The sequence below is a fragment of the Geotrypetes seraphini genome, chromosome 6 (assembly GCF_902459505.1).
Source record: "Geotrypetes seraphini chromosome 6, aGeoSer1.1, whole genome shotgun sequence".
In the NCBI taxonomy this organism is placed as follows: Eukaryota; Metazoa; Chordata; class Amphibia; order Gymnophiona; family Dermophiidae; genus Geotrypetes; species Geotrypetes seraphini.
Window position 1 is genome coordinate 49,948,447 of NC_047089.1, and position 19,433 is coordinate 49,967,879.

Sequence of the window (19,433 nt, forward strand, 5' to 3'; positions counted from 1 at the left end):
TAGGGGGAAATAGTTCAAAAACAAACTAGTGCCAGTTACTCTGGCAACATGGAAGACTTCAACACCTTAGTCGAAAAGCTACACAAGAGAACCTGAACAACAACCCCATCGTAATCACTCAGCCCACTTTCCCGAGCAAAGCTCGGTCTTCAGGTACTAACCTTGTAAATTTGCAGTAGGGAAAATTAATTATGCAATAACATATAGCACTAGTACATAGAAATATATAACAAAATTAATTTGGGAGAAGAATGCTAGGTAGTGGATATATTGCAAATTGCTTGATTTTTTGGTTCAAGCAAGATAGTAACATAGTAAATGATGGCAGATAAAGACTGAACGATCCATCCAGTCTGCCCATTAGTTATACCCATTAAAAATACATGATTAAACAAACTTGTCTCTTTGATATCTCTGGAGCAAAGATCCTTTTTAAACAGCTGGAATGAGTGGGCATGAAAAAGCAAATCATGAGCTGTCACTATCAGAAAAGAGATGAAGGGAAGGGTGAAGTGAAGGGTTTTGTCTGGTCTTTAGTTTTTCATGAGCAAAAATATCATAAGAAAATGCACAGAACAATCTGCTTCATCAGCAAGAATGGAAAAAGTTGCAGTAACAACTTGAGATGTTAATTTTGAATCATTATTTTGACTATATTAACTTGTAAACCAAAGCACATTGATATCTTATAAGTTGGCCAGTCAGTTAGGTTTTGGGCCATGGGCTACTATGTCACTAAGGGGGTCTTTTACTAAGGTGCACTAACCGTTTTAGCGCACGCTAAATGCTAATGCGTCCATAAAATATAATGGGCGTGTTAACATTTAGCGCGCCTTAGTAAAAGACCCCCCTCAATTAGATATATGCAGCTAGGAACTTATATTGAACTTGCAATAAATCACCAACAACTAAATGTCCATTTTGATGGGCCATTTACAAGAGTATGCCAAAGCAGTCTGAGTTAGCATGGCAAACCCAACAAGATTAGCTGCACCATTCAATTTCATACCTCTAGCTCATTTGCATATTATACAAAAGGATACCAAAGATGCTCTTTTTTACCACTGCGTGAATAATACATGCATTTTAGACAACTTCCAAAGCAAGGCTGGGTCAAATATGAAATAGAATGGCTTTTGTAGACAAAAGATGCTCTTTCAAGTGACTAAAAAAAAATAAATTGGACAATGTATAGTTGAGATCTATTGGACAATGTACAGTTGAAATATCTGCACCCAAAACATGGCCAAAATTTGTATAAAGCACTAATTTCTTTCTGTAATTACAAAGGTAAATCAAAAAGTAAATATAAAATACATTTAAATGCTTTAATAGAAGTAACTATGAGCAATTGAACATATCACTTTTCCACATAGTCCCCATATAGGACGACACATTTGTTGTATTGTTCAACTAGCTTCTGCATTCCTTCAGAGAAGGTTTATTTTTGGTTGTTCCCAAAGCCAGGTGAGCACTTTCTTTCCTTTGTTCTCTGAGTCACAATGATGCATGCATGTCTTGTCACTGGTGACAATTCTCTCCAGAATGCTCGGATCATCTTCATACTGTCTCAAGAACTGTCACAACTCCACACACTGTTGCTTGTGTAGATCAATAAACTGGGAACCCATCGTGTGCAGACTTTCTTGTATCCCAAATCATCATGCATTATGGCAAATGCAGATCTATAGCCAATATCCAAATTTGCAGCCAATTGAGACACCGTTATGTCTGTCTTCTCTAATCGAGACATCCGCCCTATCAATATGTTCTTGTGTGTGCGATGTTGATGGGTGATCAGAACGACTTTCGTTGGTTACACCTGTTCTTCCCGCTTTAAACCTTTTTTACCCACTCATAAACCTTTATGTTGATTCATGGTGCTATGTCCGTAGAGCCAATGTCCGATAGTGAATTTCCACAGGTTTCACTCCCTCTATCCAAAGAAAGCTCACTACTGCACTTTGTTCTTCAATGGTGCAATCTTGCAGTGGATCGTTCGTGTTTCTGACCTCATGGCTGCCATAAGACTAAAGGCTGAGCGCTGCACTGTGCATGGGCGAACTATCTAACAGGCAATGTACAGGTACATATGTTGCATTCGCTAGCTCTGTTCTAGTTTGTACAATTTAGCAATTGCCTTTCATTTTTGATTTGCCCTTTTATATCTGCTTCCAATTGGCTGCAAAGTCTCTTAATGCAAATCCTATGTGCATATCATGTGATTACCCTCTTATATCTGCTAACCAATTGGTTGCAAAGCCTCTTAATGCAAATCCTATGTGCATATCATGTGATTACCCTCTTATATCTGCTAACCAATTGGTTGCAAAGCCTCTTAATGCAAATCCTATGTGCATATCATGTGATTACCCTCTTATATCTGCTAACCAATTGGTTGCAAAGCCTCTTAATGCAAATCCTATGTGCATTTCATGTGATTACCCTCATATATCTGCTAACCAGTTGGTTACAAAGCCTCTTAATGCAAATCCTATGTGCATTATCATGATTGGTACAGTTATGACTTGAATCAAAATACAGGTCAGGAGCACTGAAGAGTCAAAGTAGCCATTAAATTTCTTTCATAATATTTTTTTGCCTACTTTGCTGCCTCATAAAAGGGGAGGTAAACTAATGTTACATTCCAGACTTTGCACATGAAGTTAGTACCAGGGGTTGTATTAATCCACAAAATTTCAATTCTTTTAGAGGTTTTGTTGGGCTATAGTGGCTGGACAAAGTTGCCATTTTGTGTTACGCAGAGCATAATACTCAGCGAGTGACCTACATTCGACAGCCTCTAGGTCTCAAACCAATCGAGATTCAGCTGGAAAATTTTACATGGTTTCATTTTAGGCTATAGGGAACATTCACACAAAATTTTATTCAATTTGGAAGAGGTTGAGTGAGGATGATTTTCAATACTGGACCACTTGACATGGAATGCCATATGAGTAATATTGTCTTCTATAAAGAAGCTGTTAAACAAGTCCTGAAATGACAACAATCACATACAATATCAAGATATAAAAATTCTATATATTATTACACTGCTTATCTTTTAGTAAATACATGCATTTGCTAACATATACTTTACATTACATTACACAGTCCTTCAGACAACTCCGGCTTAAAAGGGAATTATTTTCCTGGTGTGAAGGTTGGAAACAACAATTGGATTTCTTCATTTTAAAAACAAAATATATTTGAATGATATGAATGTTTCAGGACTGTGGGAGTTGTCTCAGACTATGTAATGTAAAGTATATGTTAGGAAATGCATGTATTTACTAAAATATAAACTGTAATAATATACAGAATATTGTATGTGGTGGTTATTTCAGGGATTGTTTAACAGCTTCTTTATAGAACGTAGTATTGATATTGGAAGCTGATATCTTGTTGTTAAACCCTAATAAAGTAGTGGATGAGTAATATTGTGAGTTGCTCCCGGTAAAGCATGAATCGGGAATCCAAACACAAATTTCTGATACTTCACAAGTTTATTCTGACTCACGTTAAAGCTATAACTGTTGTGCACATCCCATTTGGTGCTTAAAAGTTAAGGAAATGGAATGAATCACTGCCTCTTGAGGGGGTGGGGAGAAATGGTTAATAAAGCGGTAGTGTCTAGGTTTGATATTTCAATATGGATTACATTTACGGTAGATGACACAGATTTTGGAAGGCCTTGGCTATAGGAGAAGAGGAATAGCATACTTTTTGCCTTTCTGCGCGCTGCTACTCATTTCTCTTTACTTTTCTGTTTTCATTGTCTATCTTGAAATATTCAAAACTGAACCACAATGTCTTTGAATAGGTTTGGTTTTCAGGATAGACAAATTATGCAAAGTAACCCGTTTTCTAAAGGAAATGTGCTGAAATATACCCAGTGAACATTTATTGTGGATAGCCTGCAAATCAGTCCTATTTGCAATCTTCAGTGAGCAGCATACCCTAGCTGTCTATTTCTCTTTCTTGGTGGGAAAAATCCCAGTAGTCTTTCCTGCTGGGGACTACCAGCAGTGCTTTGAGAAATGCTCACTGCCTAGCCTGCAGGTGCCACCTAATGGCTTTCTTTTTAGATACAGTAGCCTGGAAAGATCAATACAGAATGATTTTGTGTTACCTAGTTAAACGTGATTATATATAACTGTCTTGTCTTCCCTTCTTTATTTATTTTTTGCAGGGTTCTTTGGAAACTCGTTAATGGTGTTGATATGTTAGAAGTGACATGATTCAGGTTAGCCAGGCTCAGAATGATGGCTTCACCGAAGACTGGAACTGAGCTGTCAGTGTGTGGACAAGGTCCTGGTATAGGGATATCTACACTCCACATGGTGGGGGTCTTGGGAAAAGTCAGTGAAAGTTTTCTTCCTACATGTGTGCAAAGAGGTTTTTGTAACATTTTTTTTCTCTGCTGCTTTTTTGTAGAGATTCCAATTTGGTGTTTACTTTTTAAAAATTCATTAGTATATTCCACGGAAATCTTATGAAAAGGCGAAAACTTTGTTCTAGGTGTAAGCTACTAGTTTTGCATCCAACTGCATTCACTGTTGCAGTGAACTATTGGCTTGTGATAGTTCATTGTTTGTCTTCATAGACTGAAAATAAAATTAGCAATGGTTTTTAGCTAAAGTTTAGAAATCAACCATCCTACTTAATATGGAGAGTCAGTTCTATAACATTAAAAAATAAAGTATTATTGCAAAAAGAAATATTTACTTTCATGAAACAAGACTAGTCTAGTGCCTTCTGTTACTTTCTCACTTTCCCTGCTACTGTGTAACCTGCTGACATTCTGCTGCAGCAGGTTTCCCAGTGGGAAAGGAGGGAATGTTATCAGAATGGCTGTCATTTGCCAGGACCTGGTTCACTATCAACAGATTGGGCATATACCGTATATACTTGAATATAAACCAATCCAAATATAAACTGAGGTAACCCACCCCCCCCCAAAAAAAAAAGGAGGAAAAAAGGTTGACTTGAATATAAACTGAGATTAGAAATTTGGGTAGGGGAATGTCATCTGTCGGATCATGCCATACATAAGAACACAAGATTTGCTGCTGCTGAGTCAGACCAGTGGTCCTTCGTACCCAGCAGTCTGCTCACGCAGCGGCGCTTAGGTCAAAGACCAGTGCTATATTTGAGTCTAGCCTTGCCTGCGTACGTTCTGGTTCAGCAGGAACTTATCTAACCTTATCTTGAATGCCTGGAGGGTGCTTTCCCCTATAACAGCCTCTGGAAGAGCGTTCCAGATTTCTACCACTCTCTGGGTGAAGAAGAACTTCCTTACGTTTGTACAGAATCTATCCCCTTTTAACTTTAGAGAGTGCCCTCTCATTCTTCTACATTGGAGAGGGTGAAGAATCTCTTTCTCTACTAAGTCATTTCCCTTCAATATCGTGAATGTTTCGATCATGTCATGTCCCTTCTCAGTCTCCTCTTTTCAAGGGAGAAGAGGCCCAGTTTCTCTAGCCTCTCATTGTACGGCAATTCCTCCAGCCCCTTAACCATTTTTGTCACTTCTCTGAACCCTTTCCAGGAGTACTATGTCCTTTTTCATGTACAGCGACCAGTGTTGGACGCAGTATTCCAGGTGGGGGCGCACCATGGCCTGGTATAGCAGCATGATAACCCTCTCAAATCTGTTTGTGATCCCCTTCTTAATCATTCCTAGCATTTGGTTTGCCCTTTTCTCCGCTGCCACTGCACGTTGCGCAGACGGTTTCATTGACTTGTCTACAAGTACTCCCAAGTCTCTTTCTTGGGGGTTCTCTCCGAGTATAGCAGCGGACATCCTGTATTCATGCATGTGATTTTTGTTACCGACATGCATCACCATTGCACTTATCCATGTTGAACCTCATTTGCCATTTCGCGGCCCATTCCTCGAGTGTATTTATGTCTCTTTTTAAGTCTTCACAATTCTTCTGTGTCCTCACTACTCTGAATAACTTTGTATTGTCCGCAAATTTAATCACCTCACTCGTCGTGCCAATTTCCAGGTCGTTTATAAATATGCTGAAGAGCACAGGCACAAGCACTGAACCCTGCAGCATGCCACTTATGACGCTTTTCCAGTCTGAGTATTGTTCATTCACCCTCACTCTCTGTTTCCTATCAGCCAATGAGTTTTTAAACCACGTGATTATATCACCCTTGATTCCATGGCTCACAATTTTTCGAAGTAGACGTTCATGCGGGACCTTGTCAAATGCCTTCTGAAAATTTAGATATAAGATGTCTATAGATAATCAAGTATAAAACATCATGCATTGTATGTATTCAGTGTGTATATTCAAGTAAATTACATTTAAATAGCTTAGGTATGGTCTGTCCCCAAAAAAGTATGCATTTAAAAAAAAAAATTATGCTTAACTCTATAAAAAAAATTTACAAACTTTAATCACCTTCTAGTCCTAATAAATTAATTTAAAATATCTTAAAACCAATGAAAACGTTAAAAAAATAAAGGTATCTGAACAATCGTAAAGCATGCAAAAGCTCATTGGTGTAGATCCTTGTTAACAAACAAACAAACAAAAAACTACTTAAAAATAGAAACAAGTACTACATCTGGCAAGAAGCGCATATCTTTCCACATAATTTAAGAACAGAACAAATCAAATAAAAAACTTATCATATGCAATAAAAAAAATCTCTCCATTATCTCTTAAGTGCACAGAATTAAATTGAAACTAAAAATGCACAGGTACATTATCTACGTTAAAAACAAGTATTCATGGTCTGTTGTCCACTTTAAACACAAAACAAACCTTGAGAAACAAAAAAGACAACTAGCCCCGCAGTTTGCTGAAAAAAAAAAATGCACTGTTTGCTTTAGAAACAAAAGTTCAGTCTGCCACACAATCTGCTAAAAAAAAAAAGGGTTCGCTATCTGCTTTCAAGAAACAGAGTCTGAAGGCAACTTTCCCTATTTATCAAATTGCACTGAAAACACCATATCCACTGCCTGCTTTAAAAACCGGAGCCAGGTGGTGAAGATTGATCCTGTTGCTTAGGCATTCCTTGCTATCCTCTACTACCTTCTCTACCCCTGCCTCAGACTGACATCGCACTTAACAGTTCTGGTGCTCAGGAAGTCGACACTAATGCTCTGCTGGGTTGGTGCAGGGTCTTGAGCTTCTACACATGCTTAAGAAGGCTGCTGGACTCCCTTCAAGAATCTCAGAGAGAGCGGGAACCAGTAGGCCTTGAGCATGCGCAGATGCTCAAGGCCCTTCACCAGTGCTGAGCGTTGGCATTGGCTTGCTGAATACCAGGACTGTAAATATGGCGGTTTAGGGTAGTGGGTAGTGGGAGGATAGCAGTGCCGGGGGTCAGAAGATAGAAGTGTTGGTCATTGGGTGGGAAGGGGAGGAAAAAGGCACCATCATCGGAAGGGAGCTTGAATATAAACAGACAACCTTTTGGGCCATATTTTTGGCCCAAAAATTTCGGTTTATATTTGAGTATATACGGTATTTCTTCAACATGGTTATTATGAACGCTCAACTTTTGTTGCTTTATATGATGCTAGTTATTGCTGATCACAGTTGACAACTAAGCTTTGGGTAAATGGTGAAACTGCTGCTCCACACTTTTCTTTAAAAAAAGCAAAAACATTTGTGAATATTCTGACATATTCCATGATAAAAGATTTAAGTGAAATGCAAATATGTACAGTTGATGCATTGTGAAAGAGAATGCAACTTGTTTTCCTTCTATTTTGCCATTTATCTCATTTCTTTTAAAAGCTTTAATGCCCAAATAAGTGATGTATTATTTGTGTTTTTTAAATAGGGTTCTGATTCCTGTAGAGCAAGTTCAGAAGACTTCTGCCCGGTCTGCATACAGAAGGGACAGAAGTGGGCTTTGCGGACATACCGCATCAGTTTTAGCGAATCCATTTGTCTTTGTGAAAACCCACAGGTATGCCATGATGCTGCTCATGCACACAAGTAATTTGCTGTTGGTTGTGACAGGGAGGAAAATGATTTCATTTATGTGCCTCCATTTTTAAAATCAGCAATAAACTACAAGTAATAGGAGCTGCTTCAAAAAATTTGTCTGCTGTCTTTTTTTTTTTTTTAAATTCTTGTCCTCCTTTTAGTCTCATCAATTTCTACTGGTGCCACACTCAAATTTTTAACTAAAACTAGATGATTGTTGGCACATTTTGATAGAATATAGAGTGATGTTATGTAAATGGAAACGGGAAGCCATCTTTATTGAGCTTAGGTTGGATAGCATGGATCATCCTGAATGCAGTGATGCCTCAGTCCCATTGCCCTCGCAATCAGATCAACCAAGCATGCACAGTGGAGTTTTTTTGATTTGGTCTGTTAACTCTGCTTGCTTTCTCTTTTTCCCCTCCTATTTTAATATACCCACCCAACAGGAACAGTTCTGAGTGCATGCATTGGGCTTCTTCCAGAGCCCTGTATTATAGGTTGCAGATCTAGCCATCAAGCATCAACCTTAATGACTATGGCTTCCTTTCATTGATGGGCTTTGAACTCTGCCTCCACAATACCCTTAATAGCTTCAGAACCAGAAGCCATAGAGTCCCTGAGCCATCCCAGAAAGGAAATTGTAAGATGAGCAATAGCAGTGATGGTTCAAAACATTAATATTGCAAAGCAGAGAATACTTGTAAAATTTTACTGTAAAGGCTCTGAAACAGCTCTTACCAAATGTTTTCTCTTTAGGATCCACATAAGAGCTGTGGCAACATCACAGGAGCTAATATAAAGCCACAGTTATTGTAAAATCAAATGATGCACCTTCCCAGGAGATCCTCTCTTTTGGACACTTTTTAAAGATGATATGTTGGTGTCTGAGAATTGTTTGCATTAATACCTGTTGCTGACAGAAAAGATTACTGCAGACATTAACTATAGAGGAGGCTTTCTGGTTTGCCTAGGCTGATAGCATTACAAATGTTGGGCTATACTGTAAATGTCCCAAAAAACAGGCAAGCAAGCTGCAAAATCTGTAATCCAGTCCAAAAATTAAAATAGCAGACCAGCGTAAAAATATATAAATTGTTTTATTATAGCAAACACTGACAATTCTTAACTGCCCAACATGGCCATGTTTCACCCCCTCTGAGGCTGTATCAGAAGCTGAGACAAAAACTGTAAAATTAATAAATATCATACATATTACATTTTTAAATAACTTTTAAAAATTCAATAGTACACAATAAGTTGCAACCAAGCCCAATCTTTACAACTAACAATCCATATATTCAAATACTTTAACTCAAAAAAATATTCAAGGTTTTCAGTGGCACAGTGGGTTATTTTAAGAGTAATTGTTTAAGATTTTGCTTTGTGATGTTTATTCCTAAGTTTTTTATGTTCATACTCTGTAAACCGCCTAGTTGTAGACTGTATAGCTACAGTACATTTTTAAAATAAATAAATACCTAATTACCCAGTTGTTGCACAAAGTCTCCACCACCATATCCAACATTTCTCCTTCTCATCCTTCTCTTCCCCACTCCTCTCTATCTATGCCCAACAATTTTCCTATTTCTTCCTTTCCCCATGTGTACCATCTCTTTCCCTCTCACTCACATGCCCAACAATCTTCCTTTCTATTCCCTATGTCCCAAGTTAGTGTCCCCTTCCTCCCTCCCTTCTGTGACCCATGTTCATTCCCCTCCCTTTTTCTGTGTCCTGAGTTTGTGCCCCCCTCCCTGCTTTCCAGCCTTTGTCCCAAAATTTTGTCCCTATGCGCTCCTTTCCCCCCCCCTTTTCTCCCTTTGTCCCAGATCATGTCCCCTCTCTCCCTTACTTGCTCGAGCCGCACTCCCTTCTTTCAGGGCATTTGGTGCAGGTTCGCGCAGGTAGCAGTTCTCATGCTGCAGGTGGCTGACCTTCCGCATGACATCAGCTCTGATGTCAGAGAGAAGGTTTCAGGGTCACCTATGTGCAGCGTGAAAAGCCACTGACTTGTCCTAAGGGGGCGGGCAGGAAGGAGGGATCTCCAGTGGCGGCTTTGGCAGAGGGGGGTGGGCAGGAAGGAGGGATCTTCAGTGGCGGCTTTGGCAGAGGGGGGTGGGCAGGAAGGAGGGATCTCCAGTGGCAGCTTTTGCAGAGGGGGACAGGCAGGAAGGAGGGTTCCCTGGTGGTGGCTTCGGGAGAGGGGGCCAGGCAGGAAGGGAGGGATCCCCAGTGGTGGCTTCGGCAGGGGGGGGCGGTGGGCAGGCAATATCATCGGCGGCCAATGCCATGTACCCCAATCAAGCAGCTCATGTACCCTAAACCTCTTGTTGAGAGACACTGATCTAGCGGTCCAACTGCTTCTCTTCCCAGCTTCTTAATTTTAATATACCTAAAAAAGTTTTTACTGTATGTTTTTTGTTTCCAGTTCAATCTTTTCAAGGTCTCTTTTTGCTTTCCTTATTAATTAGTGCCTTACATTTGTGCTGTTTACAGTTATTTTCAGTCGGATCCTCCTTCCGTTTTCTGAAGGATTCTTTTAGCTCTAATAGCTTCCTTCACCTCACTTATTAACCATATTGGCTGCCGTTTGATCTTCCTTTCTCCTTTTTTTAATACATGGAATATATCTAGTCAGGGCTTCCAGGAAGGTATTTTAAAATAACATCCACACCTGATGTATATTTTTGACCTTTGCAGTTGCACTTTTAAGGTTCTTTTTTACCATTCTCCTCATGTTATAATCTCCTTTTTTAAAGTTAAGTCCTGTTGTATTGGATTTCCTGTGTAAACTTATTCCAGGGATTATATCAAATCTGTTCACGTTATGATTTTATCAAGCGGCCCCCTCGCCATTATCTCCCTCACCAATTCATGTGCTACAATAAGAACTTGATCTAGAATTGCTTCACCTTTTGTCAGTTCCCGAACCAGCAGTCAATTTCATCAAGGAATTTTATCTCCCTATCATGCCATGATGATACATTTACCCAGTTAATATTGGCATAGTTGAAATCGCCCATTATTACTGTTACCCAATTTGTTAGCCTCCCTAATTCTGATAACATTTCAGCATCTGTCCATTCATCCTGGTCAGGCAGACAGTGTATATCGCTAAAGCCTTTTGATTTATGTTGGTTTACTAAAGAGGTAGATTGACAGTTACCAGTGAGCTACAACAGAACTTAGGCATAACCAGTTAACAGTAAACATCTGTATACAATTTAGGAAGGATTACAAGAATTTAGAGAAAAGGTGTGTTTTTAGAAGCTTTCTAATGTGCGTGTAAGAGACTGATATTCTAACCATTTGACTCGGTTCTGCATCTCTGGAAGTAGCTTGGTATGATAAAGAGTCTGTTAATAAACCTTTTATCCCAGGACAAGCAGGCAGCATATTCTTAACGCATGGGTGACGTCACCGACGGAGCCCCAGTACGGACCTTTTAAACTAGAAAGTTCTAGTTGGCCGCACCGCGCATGCGCGAGTGCCTTCCCGCCCGACGGAGGAGAGCGTGGTCCCCAGTTTCTTCGTTTCCGTGGAGCGAAGAAGACGCATGTGTTTTCAACGGCCGTTGAAAAACTAATTTTTTGCCTTCCCGCGTATTTTTTCACTTTTTTTTTCCTTTATTTTTGTTTTAAAAAAAAAACAACTCGTCGAGTTTTCTTTATTTTTTCAGGCCGGCCCCGGCGGGGCCTGTTGCCACCATACAGGCCTCCGGGTTCGATTTTGCGGAGGCCGTGTTTCCATTCATGCCCCCTCAACCGGGTTTTAAGAAGTGCCAGCGGTGTGCACGCCCGATCTCCCTCACCGACCCACACAATTGGTGCCTCCAGTGCTTGGGTCCAGAGCATCGGGCTGACACCTGCACCCGCTGTGCTACGCTTAAAAAGCGTACTTTGAAAAATCGGCAGATCCAGCAAAATATTTTGTTTGGTACCGGATCTGCCATGGAACCGGCTGCGACGTCGACGGCACCACAAAAGTCGGCACCGACGACATCGACACCACCGGACCCTTCCTCGGGGTCGTTGGGCCCAGGTAAGCCGGCTAAGAAGCCTCCCACTTCCCTTGAGCGCCCTCCTGCCACGGTTGCGACACCGGCCCTCCCGGCACCGCACCGGCCCCGCAAACGCTCCGCTCCAATCTCGGTGAGTGCCTCCTCATCGCCCTCCTCATCGCCGGATCGTAGAGCGGCACCTATGGTACCGAAGAATAAAAAAGCGGTACCGGTGCCTCCCCTGGACGTCCGCATCGCAGCCATACTCCAAACACAGTTACAGGAGCAGCTGCAACAACAGCTCCAACAACTGTTGCCGGCGTTGCTGGCACCGCACCTTCCGGTACGGACCCGGTCCGAGCCTCACCCTGTCCCATCGGTGTCAACCCCCTCGGTACCGATTAATACTTCCATGCCGGTGCTCTTGGCAGAAACACCTGCAGTACATACCCGTGATGCTGCCGACCCTGTCCGGTCCCAGGAACGACATCGGTCTTCCTCACCCGGTACCGCCTCAGTGCGCTCAGGCAAATCTCTTTCAAAGACCCGCCATGCCGAGCCCTCCACACCGATGTCCAAACGTACGCACCCCGACGTTAGGGACCCAGATTTGTGGGAAGACTCCCCTCACGGTACCGAGGAGGACGCTTCGTCAACCGACGAAGAACCCTCCATGACCGACACCGTCTCCAAACCAGAGCAATCCTCTTTCTCCAAATTCCTTAGGGAGATGTCAGCAGCTCTTTCCATTCCCTTAGAGTCCGACTCTAAAAAGTCTCAGGCTTTCCTCGATGCCCTAGACTTTGAGCAACCTCCCAAAGAATTTCTGAAGTTGCCCGTCCACGACATCTTACGGGAAACTTTCTATAAAAACTGGGAAGCTCCCCTCACGGTTCCTTGAGCCCCTCGTAAATTGGATAGCTTGTACCGGGTTATTCCAATCCCAGGATTTGATAAGCCTCAATTGCTCCTGGTGGAATCTACTTTGAAAAAATCTCATGGTTCCAGTGTTTATCCCAGGACAAGCAGGCAGCATATTCTTGACTGATGGGTGACGGCACCGACGGAGCCCCGGTACGGACAATTTTAGAGTGATTGCACTCTAAGAACTTTAGAAAGTTCTAGCTAGGCCGCACCGCGCGTGCGCGAGTGCCTTCCCGCCCGACAGAGGCGCGCGGTCCCCAGTTTTCTTAATTCCGCGGAGCTAAGAAGACGCGTGTTTCCAACGGCTGTTGGAAGTTTTTTTCTATTTCACTTGCCTTCCCGCTCGCGCGTATTTTTCTCTTCATATTTTATTTCTTTCCTTCTTTTTTACCTTTTGTGTAAAAAAAAAAAAAAAATTTATTATTTTTCATTTTTTTTGTCGAATCTGACCCGGCGGGGCCTGTTGGCACCATCGAAGCCTCGGGCTTCGATTTTGCTACAGCAGTATTTCCCTTCATGCCCCCGTCACCGGGTTTCAAAAAGTGTCAGCGGTGTGCACGCCCTATCTCCCTTTCCGACCCACACAAGTGGTGCCTCCAGTGTCTTTGTCCGGACCATAGGGCTGAAACCTGCACCCGCTGTAGTTCTTTACAAAAAAGAACTTTAAAAAATCGACAAATTCAGCAGCGGATCCTTTTCGGTACCGCTATGGAAGTTGCACCGGTATCGACGTCGACGACTTCCTCCAAATCGACTCCGACTACCTCGGCACCGCCAGATCCATCGTCGGTGTCGACTCTTGTAGGTAAGCCGGCTAAGAAGCCTTCCCCTACTGTTCTAGGCCCGCCAGTCGAGCATGCAGTGAGCCAAGTCCTGCAGACTGAGCGCCGGCCCCGTAAACGCTCCGCTCCCATTGAAGTCTCTGCCTCGTCATCGGCATCGACTTCACCCGAGTGTCGAGCGGCACCGAAGGTACCGAGCAAGAAAAAACCGGTACCGGTGCCATCGGGACCAACGTTGGATGAGCGCATTGCCTCTATCCTCCAGGTCCAGCTTAAGCAGCAACTCCAACAGTTGCTCCCGGCTCTATTGTCTCCGAACCTTCCAGTGTCGGTACCGACTGAGCCTTCGGTGCCGTCTGTCGAACAGCCTCTGTTATTGGCATCGACTGTTTCGGCACCACAAAAATCTTTGTCCATGCCTGTTCTATCAGCAGAACCAAAACGGCGTGCTACTCCTACGGTGTCGGAACCGGTACTGTTCTCTGAACCCCGTACCGTACTACATTCCCCTGGTACCGTCTCCACTCGGTCTGGTAAATCGGTACGCAAGACTAAACATACTGATACATCGACTCCACTTTCCCAGGGCCGTTTACAATCGGTACGGGACCCTGACTTGTGGGACGATTCAGATGATCCCCTCGGTACCGAGGAGGATTACACATCTGATGAGGAGGAACCATCGGTGCAGGATACTACTGCTAAGCCAGAGCACTCCTCCTTCACAAAATTTTTAAAGGAGATGTCAGACACCCTGTCTATTCCTTTAGAGTCTGACTCTAAAAAATCCAAGGCATTTTTGGATGCCTTGGATTTTGACCAACCTCCTAAAGAGTTTTTAAAGTTACCCCTCCATGACATCTTGAGGGAAACTTTTTATAAGAATCTTGAAACTCCTTTGACAATCCCAGGAGCCCCAAGAAAACTAGAATCTCTATATAAAGTGATTCCAATCCCTGGATTTGACAAACCCCAACTTCCCCATGAATCCCTGTTGGTAGAGTCAACCCTAAAGAAGACTGCAGGAGCCAGTATGTATGCCTCTGTCCCTCCTGGTAGGGAAGGAAAGGCCATGGACAAATTTGGAAAGCGTCTTTACCAAAATGCCATGCTGGCCAACCGTTCAAGTAATTACACTTTCCACTTCTCGTTTTACCTGAAGCACCTCATTCAACAGGTGACCTCTTTTCAAAAGTATATTCCGGACCGTAAACTTCCTGCTTTTCAGCAATGTACCTCTAGTCTTCTGCAACTCAGGAAGTTTATGGTCCGTTCTATTTATGATACTTTTGAACTGACATCTCGAGCTACTGCTATCTCTGTAGCAATGAGAAGGTTGGCATGGCTACGGGCCTCAGAACTGGACGTAAACCATCAGGACCGGCTTGCCAATGCTCCTTGCCTAGGGGATGAGCTGTTTGGGGAGTCCATGGATACCACCACACAAAAGCTCTCCGCCCATGAAACTAGATGGGACACCTTGTTGAAAAACAAGAAGAAACCTCCTCCTCCTCGTCCATTCAGGCAACAACCTTCATATCAAAGGAGGTTTTCTGCTCGACCGGCTCAGCCTCATCTTCCTCAACCTCGCAGACAGCGTCAGCAGCTACAACAGGCTCGTCAACAACAGCAGCCTGCTGTCAAACCGGCTACTCAACTTAAGTCGACACAGCCCTTTTGACTCCTTTCTCCAGGACATTGCCAGTCTTCCTCCCTCGTGTCCTCTACCTCAGCCCATAGGAGGTCGACTACAAGTTTTTCTATCTCGATGGGAAGCAATCACCTCCGACCAGTGGGTACTTGCTATCATCGCCCACGGCTACTCCCTAAATTTTCAGACTCCTCCACCTCTAAGTCTGCCAAAAGAGTCTGCTTCCAACAAGGCTCAATCCCTCCTTCTTCTCAATGCCATCGAACCAGTTCCTCTGGACCAGCAAGGCCTGGGATTTTACTCCCGGTACTTTCTTGTACCCAAAAAGACCGGAGATCTCAGACCAATATTAGATCTCAGGGATCTCAACAAATGTCTGGTCAAGGAGAAGTTCAAGATGTTATCTCTTGCCACCCTATACCCTCTTCTTTCTCAGGAAGACTGGCTATGTTCCCTCGATCTCAAGGAGGCGTATACTCACATTCCAATTCATCTGATGTCCAGACAATATCTTCGCTTTCTTGTCAATCAACATCATTACCAATACAAGGTGCTACCCTTCGGCCTAGCCTCCTCGCCCAGGGTATTCACCAAATGTCTGATTGTGGTCGCAGCTTATCTCCGCTCCCACAACTTTCAAGTCTTCCCTTACCTGGACGACTGGCTCATCAAGGCTCCTTCTCCTCAGTCCGTTCACAAAGCCACGGATCAGACCATTTACTTCCTTCGACTGTTGGGGTTCGAAATCAATCTACCCAAGTCGCACCTCATTCCAACTCAGCGACTTCAATTCATTGGAGCCATTCTGGATACTGTTCAGATAAGGGCTTTTCTTCCTCCAAACCGCCTTCACACCATCCTTCATCTCTGTCAGCAGGTGTTCCAGCAACCTTCCATCTCTGCGAATCACATGATGGTGCTCTTGGGACACATGGCCTCCACAGTACATGTCACTCCCTTCGCACGTCTCCACCTGCGTACTCCTCAATGGACCCTAGCGACTCAGTTGTCACAAGCGACGGATCCTTGTTCACAACACATATCTGTGACCTCGTCTCTTCGACAGTCGCTTCTTTGGTGGTTGAAATCAAATCTATCCAGAGGTCTACTGTTCCATCTACCTCCTCATCAACTGGTCATCACCACGGATTCCTCCCCCTATGCATGGGGAGCTCACTTGAACGAGTTCCAAACTCAGGGGTTTTGGACCACCCAGGAAAAGAAACACCACATCAATTTCCTGGAACTCAGAGCGATGTTTTACGCCCTCAAAGCTTTCCAACATCTCCTTTTTCCTCAGGTTCTTCTCATTTGCACAGACAACCAAGTTGCAATGTACTACATCAACAAACAGGGAGGGACGGGATCCCGTCCCTTATGTCAGGAAGCTCAAAGGATTTGGACCTGGGCGACTGCTCGTCACTTATTCCTGAAGGCAGTCTACATCCAGGGGGAACAGAATTGCTTAGCAGACAATCTCAGCAGAATTCTTCAACCTCACGAATGGACTCTCAACCCTTCGACTCTCCAGTCCGTTTTCTCTCAATGGGGCACACCTCAAGTGGATCTTTTTGCAGCTCCCCACAACCATCAACTGCCCCTGTTTTGCTCCAGACTTTACTCTCCTCACCGTCTGGAACCCGATGCATTTCTCCTAGTTTGGACCAATCTCTTCCTTTATGCATTCCCTCCTCTTCCGCTCATGCTGCGCACCTTATTCAAGCTCAAGAGGGAACAAGCCACCATGATTCTCATCGCTCCACGGTGGCCCAGACAGCATTGGTTTTCCCTTCTACTTCAACTCAGTTCCAGGGAACCCATACCTCTTCCTCTGTTTCCTTCACTGCTTACACAGCATCAGCAAACACTGCTTCATCCCAACTTACAGTCTCTGCACCTGACAGCTTGGTATCTCTCGGGCTGACTCCAGCTCATGCTCTCCTGTCTCAGCCTGTCCGTTCTATTATTGATGCCTCCAGGAAACCGTCTACTCTTCAATGTTACCAACAAAAGTGGTCTCGCTTTTCTTCCTGGTGCCTGTTACATCACCATAATCCCATATCTACAGCAGTGGGACTGGTGTTGGACTATTTATTGTCCTTATCTGACTCTGGTCTTAAATCCTCTTCGATAAGGGTCCACCTTAGTGCCATTGCAGCTTTTCATGAGCCGATTCATGGAAAACCCCTCTCAGCTCATCCCTTAGTTGCAAGGTTCATGAAGGGCCTTTTCAATGTGAAACCACCTCTTAAAGCCCCTCCTGTTGTATGGGATCTGAATGTGGTTCTTTCTGCGTTGATGAAGCCTCCTTTCGAGCCGTTGGCCTCAACGCATTTTAAATTTCTAACTTGGAAAGTGGTCTTTCTAATAGCTCTCACTTCTGCCAGGAGGGTCAGTGAGCTCCATGCACTGGTGGCGGATCCACCTTTCACTGTTTTTCACCATGATAAGGTCGTCCTCCGCACACATCCCAAATTCCTTCCTAAGATTGTGTCTGAATTTCATCTTAACCAATCCATCGTTCTACCTGTTTTTTTCCCAAAACCTCATTCTACTCCAGGTGAACAGGCTTTGCATACCTTGGATTGTAAACGTGCTCTGGCTTACTATCTTGATCGCACCCAACCTCACAGATCATCTCCTCAACTCTTTTTGTCATTTGATCCTAACAAGTTGGGTCATCCTGTATCTAAACGCACTCTATCCAATTGGCTTGCTGCTTGCGTTTCTTTTTGTTATGCTCAGTCCGGCCTGACACTGGAAGGTTCTGTCACGGGTCACAAAATTAGAGCTATGGCAGCGTCTGTAGCTTTCCTCCGTTCCACTCCTATTGAGGAAATCTGCAAGGCTGCTACTTGGTCCTCAGTTCATACTTTTACATCTCATTATTGTCTGGATGCATTCTCCAGACGGGATGGACACTTCGGCCAATCTGTTTTACAAAATTTATTTTCATAATGGCCAACCTTCCCTCCATCCCTCTTTTTTGTTAGCTTGGAGGTCACCCATCAGTCAAGAATATGCTGCCTGCTTGTCCTGGGATAAAGCACAGTTACTTACCGTAACAGGTGTTATCCAGGGACAGCAGGCAGATATTCTTGCGTCCCTCCCACCTCCCCGGGTTGGCTTCTTAGCTAGCTTATCCTAACTGGGGACCACGCGCCTCTGTCGGGCGGGAAGGCACTCGCGCACGCGCGGTGCGGCCTAGCTAGAACTTTCTAAAGTTCTTAGAGTGCAATCACTCTAAAATTGTCCGTACCGGGGCTCCGTCGGTGCCGTCACCCATCAGTCAAGAATATCTGCCTGCTGTCCCTGGATAACACCTGTTACGGTAAGTAACTGTGCTATATGCCTCCACCCCTCCTGGCAGAGAGGGAAAAACCATGGATAAATTTGGTAAGCGCCTTTTCCAAAATGCTATGTTAGCCAATAGAGCCAACAACTACACCTTCCACTTCTCCTTCTACATGAAGCATCTGGTGCAACAGCTCTCCTCCTTACAGAAATACCTTCTTGAACGTAAGGTCTCTCTTTTCCAGCAACATATTTCCAGCCTTCTCCAACTCAGTAAATTCATGGTTCTCTCCATCTACGACTCATTTGAGCTGACCTCTCGCGCATCTGCCATGGCGGTGGCCATGCGACGTTTGGCATGGCTGAGAGTCTCTGACCTGGACATTAACCACCAGGACCGCCTGGCTAACGCACCTTGTCTGGGTGATGAACTCTTCGGAGAGTCCCTGGACTCAACAACCCAGAAACTCTCAGCACATGAGACCAGGTGGGACACTCTGATTAAACCTAAAAAGAAGACTCCACCGGCTCGCACCTACAGACAGCAGTCTTCCTACCAGCGCAGGTTCTCGGCCAGACCTCTCAACCCGCCTCAACAGCAGCCTCGCCGACCTCGTCAACAGCATCAATCTCGGGCTCGCTCACAGTCTCACCAACCTGCCAAGCCTCTCCCTCCGTCAAAACCATCTCAGCCCTTTTGACTTTTTCCTCCAGGGCTTAGCCAGTCTCCCATCATCATTGCCTCTTCCTCAACCTATCGGAGGTCGCCTCCAAATCTTCCTCAGCCGTTGGGAGGTCATCACATCAGACCAATGGGTCCT

At 43.9% G+C, this 19,433-nt stretch overlaps 1 protein-coding gene across 3 annotated transcripts in view; it reads left to right on the plus strand.

Annotated features, from left to right (window-relative positions):
- USPL1 (ubiquitin specific peptidase like 1) overlaps positions 1-19,433 on the plus strand; it is a 173,773-nt gene that overhangs the window by 84,194 nt on the left and 70,146 nt on the right. For 2 of the 3 annotated variants that reach the window (XM_033949084.1, XM_033949085.1), the window contains 2 exons: positions 4,193-4,361; positions 7,813-7,941. In XM_033949084.1, the coding sequence (XP_033804975.1) occupies positions 4,263-4,361; positions 7,813-7,941 (228 nt within the window). In that variant the 5' untranslated portion in view covers positions 4,193-4,262. Of the gene's footprint in view, positions 1-4,192; positions 4,362-7,812; positions 7,942-19,433 lie in introns of those variants that run through there. The other variant, XM_033949086.1, reaches the window with a different exon arrangement.